Source organism: Cryptomeria japonica, chromosome 11 (genome assembly GCF_030272615.1).
Source record: "Cryptomeria japonica chromosome 11, Sugi_1.0, whole genome shotgun sequence".
Taxonomy (NCBI): domain Eukaryota; kingdom Viridiplantae; phylum Streptophyta; class Pinopsida; order Cupressales; family Cupressaceae; genus Cryptomeria; species Cryptomeria japonica.
In genome coordinates, this window is record NC_081415.1 from 673,362,804 (window position 1) to 673,369,420 (window position 6,617).

At 34.0% G+C, this 6,617-nt stretch overlaps 1 protein-coding gene across 1 annotated transcript; it reads right to left on the reverse strand.

Annotated features, from left to right (window-relative positions):
- Positions 1 to 3,711: 3,711 nt before the first annotated feature.
- On the reverse strand, positions 3,712 to 5,178 carry LOC131070683 (10-deacetylbaccatin III 10-O-acetyltransferase). Its single transcript, XM_058006276.2, has 2 exons — positions 4,696 to 5,178; positions 3,712 to 4,418 (listed from the first exon to the last, which is right to left on the reverse strand). Exons 1-2 carry the CDS (start codon positions 5,125 to 5,127, stop codon positions 4,056 to 4,058), a joined length of 795 nt encoding a protein of 264 aa, XP_057862259.2. The 5' UTR covers positions 5,128 to 5,178; the 3' UTR covers positions 3,712 to 4,055.
- Positions 5,179 to 6,617: the final 1,439 nt, after the last annotated feature.

The following is a 6,617-nucleotide window of genomic DNA, read 5'->3' on the forward strand; positions in this document are numbered from 1 at the left end:
ACAATTGTCTTAACAAGGATGCATCCTTCCTTCCAAAAAACAAAGACATGATAACATTTTCTTTGACAAGAAAATTTTGTTTAAGCTATCAAGTACTTGGTCGGTTTGTTAGTTATTTATTCATTTATATCAGGTTCCTACGCTACTCCAGGATATCCACAAGTGATTAGAGTAGCCAGGATGGTTCCTAAGTCATTTTGTTTATTGTCTGCGAATTATTCCAATGAAGTTCTAGGGCATGTACTAATGGTGTCTACGTGGGAAGTTTATTAAGCTACGTGATCATATGCAAAAATCTAGTCATGGATCACTATGGATTACTGACTACATCATAAACCTCGACTATTTGCACATGAACCAAAATGGAGGGTCCCTTTCTTTTACTTGTCTTAAATGCTTGCTTATAAGTGAAATGCTCCAAACTTGGTTCCTACTACCTCGGCCAAGAATGATACTACCATGCTCGATGATGAAAATAAAGCACTGTGAATAATCTATGGATCATCATTTCATCTCATCTGTATATATTACATTCCATCCATCCATAAATTCATATAGTTGTATATCATTCATACATATTAATCACAATGGATACTCTCTTTTTTGATCTTCTTCCATAGGAATGGGTCCTAGGTCCTCCATATCTTCTATCTAACATTGAATCCCCCCCCCTCACCCTCCCTATCTAGGTCATCATCAATTCCCATCAACCCAATCAAGCCACGTTCATCACCGTCTATCTCTAACAAGAGGGGTTGTGTTTCCCATCCTAACTTGTCATACTATAAGCCAAGCAAGTTACTCTGTCTACATAGGTACATCAACTCACACATGCCTCAACTATCAATAGACACTTTTATCAAGTATCTTCGGGTCTCAACAAGTAATTGATAACAACACACCTAGACTACAACATGCATTTCTCATAATGAACTAGTCTCAACGAGGCTACTATGATTCATCACAAACAACCTACAACGCAAACACTATCAATTGATCAACCAATCAAACACAATCAACACATACAGTTACATCAATTGTCTAAGTCTCAATGAGTATTTTTGCTTCAGATACCTTGACTTCATCGAACAATTACATCAATTGTCTAAGTCACAATAGGTTAATTTGATTCACTTACTTAGACTTTATCTTGTCCAAGCGAACAACTGACATTAATTGTCATGCTTTGACTTGATTGGGGCAATTAAACTGATTGCACCAGATTGTCCAATCAATTTTGATCAATTGTATAGCATCAATCAAAAGCACAACATCACATTCGCACCGTATCTCCTGCATGACCTGAGCGTACTCATTGGCTTGCCATTTCTTCGTATTAATTCTGATTTCTTCCATTCTTTCACCATCATTGCTAATTTCTTCTATTCTACCTCCTCTCCATTTCTCATCCTTTTTTGAGAGATCGCCCAATTTTTTGAAATTTTTTGGCCCATCTCTTGAGGGGGCATACCACCCACTAAATCAACATTTATGGGGCATATTTCTTCACACATATATTTCTTTTTTTGAAACGATGCAATAAACTGCACCGTCTCAAAGATGGGCAAATGTAGTCACATAAATCTGTCCACTTAATTAAATGAATGTTTACTATTTATTTGATTATTTAACCATCAATAATCAGTTAATTAAATTAATATTTAATTAATTCATCCTCAAACCCTTCTCCTATTAATTAAATAAATTATTGAATTTATTTAAATTAATTCATTTAGCCACACTCAAAATCAATTAAATGAATAAATCATATTTATTTAATTCAACCCCCTTTCCTCTTTTTAAATAAATAATTAAAACATTTATTTAAATCCCTAAACTACCCCCCCACTTGCATTCTCCTACAAATGCAAGTTGTAACCACAATTGAAATAAATTAATTTTATTTTAAATAAAATCCATTTTCCCTCACCCACCAAACCCACTTGCAATCCTAAATCCCCTTCTAGACTCTTATAACCACTTTCTAAATTCTTCTAATCACTCCTAATTAGCCTAATCCATCTCCTAAACATTGTCACATTCCTAAGCAACTTGGAGTCACTTCTCAAAGCCTCCAAAGTCTTTGAAAAGAATTTCATGCTTTATGTATTCAATAAGTTAACCCCTAAAGTCTTCCAAACCACTAATGGCTCTTACATGACCATTAATGGCTCTTACAAAATCATTTATGGTTAATTCCACTTGCCCACATGGTTAGAGACTTTCCCTCTAACTCAACTTCCATTTGAGTCATGGGTCTCTTCAAGCATTGATTGCTTTGACCATGGTTATCCCCCACTAACTCTTGCACAAGAGTTTATCCATTGGATAAAGACATTATTTATTGGATAATGGCTTTATTCATTCAACTCAACACTAAACTTACCACCCGAGTTAACCTTCAAGTCATATCAAGCATTTAATGCTTCTTCCCTCTCCTCTCAAACCATCTCATGATGACATTTGTCATCCTGGGATTGGGTTGAAAGCCCTCACATGGATCATAAGCCCATCAATCCTGACCCTTGTTGAGATTACTCAATCTCAACCATCCATTTCTCTATTTTTCTTATAAATAGATCTCATTCCTTCATAATCCAGATCCAGAAATCTTGTATGCATCTAAGTTATAGTGAATTTTAGAGAGCATTTTAGAGTAAAATCATAATCCACATTGTCTTTTGGTTAAAATTGATAATAGCTTAATTCATTCATTTTCTCTCATTCCTAGCTAGCTTGCATTTGCATATTTTCATAATCATCTTCAATCTTGAATCTCCATAAGACTTCCATAGCAGTACAAAGCTGAGAGCTACACTCATGTGGAACTTGGAGAGGAGAGGAACAAGGGAGGAACAACTATGAGCATCTTGGTTATCATTTGGAGGAGTGTAGTTTATCTCTTTTATATTTGCATGCTTTCCATTCCATGTTTAATATCTCTCTTGATATGCTTGCTTAGGATAATATTTTGTTGCTAACACTAACGTTTGAACTTGTTTCTTGTGTTCTTGTGTTTGCATTACTATTCTAATGGTTTTTGCAAGGCAACATAAAGAATTAAAATAATAATCCACGAGTGATACCACTTAACAAGATCCACACTTATAAATATGAAAATAATATAATGTAGAAGATAGACCACATAAAACACAAGAGATGTTTACATGCCAAGATGACATAATATCAAATATATTAAAAAACAAAACAAGATTTTAGAGTAGGATGACATCATAAACACTATTTAAGGAACAATCCACTCCACACTATTTCTTCAAGAGATCCCAAGAATGATACCCAACTCTTCACATTCCCCACAATTATATTCACCTTTTTTACATAGACTTCCTCCTAATAACATAATGGAGGGGTAAACTAGTAAACCTATGAATGCCTACTCATTACATATAATCAATTACACTCAAGTTTTTCAAATGACCATATATAACTAAATCAAGGGTGTGTACATCACATGGTATCCTCTTCATCAATTTATATACATTAAAATCCATGTAACTAATTTTTTTTCACATATTTGTTGATGATGGCTTCTACTTCTATTTCAAATAGGTTGAATTCTTGTGGGTGCATCCATGATATCATCTTCAATCCACCATCCTTTCTCTTAGAAGGATGAAGGAAAATAAAGCCATCTGATATGTTTAATCCATTTTCATTGCAATGCATAGGACATACATTCACTGGACATCCTGACCCAAAGTCAACTTCATTAAATCCCAACCACCTCCAGTCACTTAGAGTTATACTATATTGGTTACAAGAAACATCAAGAGGAAATTGGTTCATATCAACTATTGATCTAAGATACTAGTTAGTTATTAACATTTTTGATTTCTTTATAAGATTCACTATATATGAAAGAGGTTGGTTCATGAGTTCATGGATGGTAGCCTTTGCACATGCAAAAACAAAAAAAATTCCATAAAATCCATTTGGTAGTGGTGGATCAAATGATTCCCTCACATCTACTATAAATAAGGTATTTGTACTTTGAGCATGTGGAATTTCAAGTGCCTTAGTCCTTGCTCGCCAAATCAAAGTTGTAACAATTTCAAATGTAGTGTATATTTCCCCACATTCTTCCATAATCCTTGCTTCATACATTTTATTGTATTAGAGTCCAATGTAAGAGACACTTGAATTGATTCTTTAGATATGGGTAATGCCCATGGGTGGGATATACCTCTTGTTTTGTCTTCAATCATGTCTAAGTTATGAACCAATAGCTTCCTTGGCTTAAGAAGCTCTCTATCCCATATTGGTTTCATAGAAGGCATAACTTCTCCTCTAGCCATCTCTCCAAGACCTTTGAGAAATTGTCCTAATCCTTTTCCATCAAATAAACTATGATGGAAAGTCACTACTACAACAAACCCTCCACATGTGAAACGATTTACCTATAGTAAAATTAATTAGAAAATAATAAAATAAATAAATAAACTAAACATATTATATCATTTCATACACATTATGAATATTAGAAATACAAAGAAAATGATGGAGATTAAAACTATGGATAGAAATAAATACATGTAATATAATAACCTTTAATCAATTATACAAATAAAGTTAATAAAGATACATTAAATGTTAGTAAATGATTCAATTAAGTTCAACGTCTTAGGTTACTTTCTAATTATTTGGTACATGGAAGCTTGGAAACAACTAGTTTACCTGAATAACAATGAGATGAAGCTCCTCAAGATCTGTATTGAAAGGGAATGTAAAGAGAAGTTGCTTAAATGATGGCTTGAGGTAGTCCAAATCTCCAATGGCTGATAGGTTGTTGTTTACCATGGCTCCAACAAAGAGAACACCTTCTCCTGTGCACTCCACTTGAAGCTTCCCATCTTCTTTCTTTCTCAATCTCCCAGCCAGAGGATAATAATACACTAACACCTTCGATAGAGCCTCTCTAATAGTTTTGGCAGGATCTACTAAATTCTTTTCACAAGCCTCGTACACAAGCAACGTATTAAAGAAAGTTCTCAACAATGGCTGGTTATCAAAATTGGAGAGACAGAGGGTGTCTTTGGGTGAAGGCAGGCACGGTAGCACCAGGCAACGCTCCACAATCTTCACATTTAACTCTTCTAAACCTTCCATCTTATAATGGAAACCTCTTATCTTCTCTTTGCTTGGCTTCTTCACTTAAAGGATTCAGTAATCAAATGTAGATGGTTGAGATAAGGATTGTTGTCTAGTTTATATATAAACCTTGGAGGAGAGATTAGATATGAAATTGTAATGCTAATCTCATGGAAAGATCTGGTAGTTGTTGACTTGGGTGACTGCAACTTTAGTCTACCTTGTCTATCCTCACAACGGTTTATCAATGAGTTGGGCTCCCACTAGATTCTAGAATATATAGTGAAATTAATTGAGAAAATTTTGTAGACTTCCGGGTTAGTTCATTCAGTTGTCATTTTTGGTAGTTCAGATCATGGATCATGGTCCATGGTGTGAAAGAAATGTGGCTGAAAATCTTCGCAAGTTACTCCGTTTGAATCTTCACCAAATGCTGCGGATGTTCTTTAAGCTTGTCTGATCTTTTCTCTTTACTCTTATCTTTCCTATTTTAAATTTCCTTCTCTTATATCATCAACGTGACATCGAAAACTTATCACTTCTCGAGCACTTGGGAAGTCCTTCGTACTTTGCTGCTACCATTCTCTGCAAGTATAATAGTAACATCAATCCATGCCTTATATCTCTGAATTTCAATGAAAACATCAATTACTTGTTCCACAATTATCAGTGAAAACATCCATGCCCCCGACTACATTCAAGGTACATTGTAATTTATCTTTTAATTCGCCCTCATCGGACATTCTGCATTATGGCTCCTCTCATATCCTTTCCCATGGATGATTTTCATGATTATTGAGCTCACGACTTTCTTGTTAAATAATGGGAAGTATAAAAAATCTGTTAACTAGATGAACTTTTATTACAAAATAGATCATTCATGGCAAAATAGGGTTCATTTATTCTATCTATATATTCAAATGTACCACAAATGGTCGATGAAACGTAATCAACATAATGTTCATCACTAGGATATTAATCATAAATAGGGCAAAGAATAATAGCTTTACGTAAATCTAGGTTAATAATATGATATGACTAAAAGTGTGCATATCAATTTTACATCAAAAACACATCATAGACAATAAGTTGAATGGTGAATATGTTAGCACCATAATTTCTCTTCAATTTGTATGATTCGCATGAGAACTACATATGCAGAATTGTATTCTTGTAAAGTTAAAATATTAATTGGGACTCATTCTTATTGTTCATTTGAGGAAGATTGAAGATTGAATGATCAATGGCTTTCACCAATAACAGATTGAAGTGAACAACTTTCATCAATGGCAGATTGAAGTGAATTGCATGTGCATATTGTTATTTTAAGCAACCTTTCAAACTTGTTAAGATCTCTATAAAAAGGGATGCGGCTCAACTGGCTCCAAAACGAGGTTATAAAACTCGTGTTATTGACTTTTTCGAAATTTTTTGAAAAATTAAAGCCGCAGCTAATTTTACTGATCACGATCAACGATCTGTAATTTTTAAAAAAAATTGTGTTATTG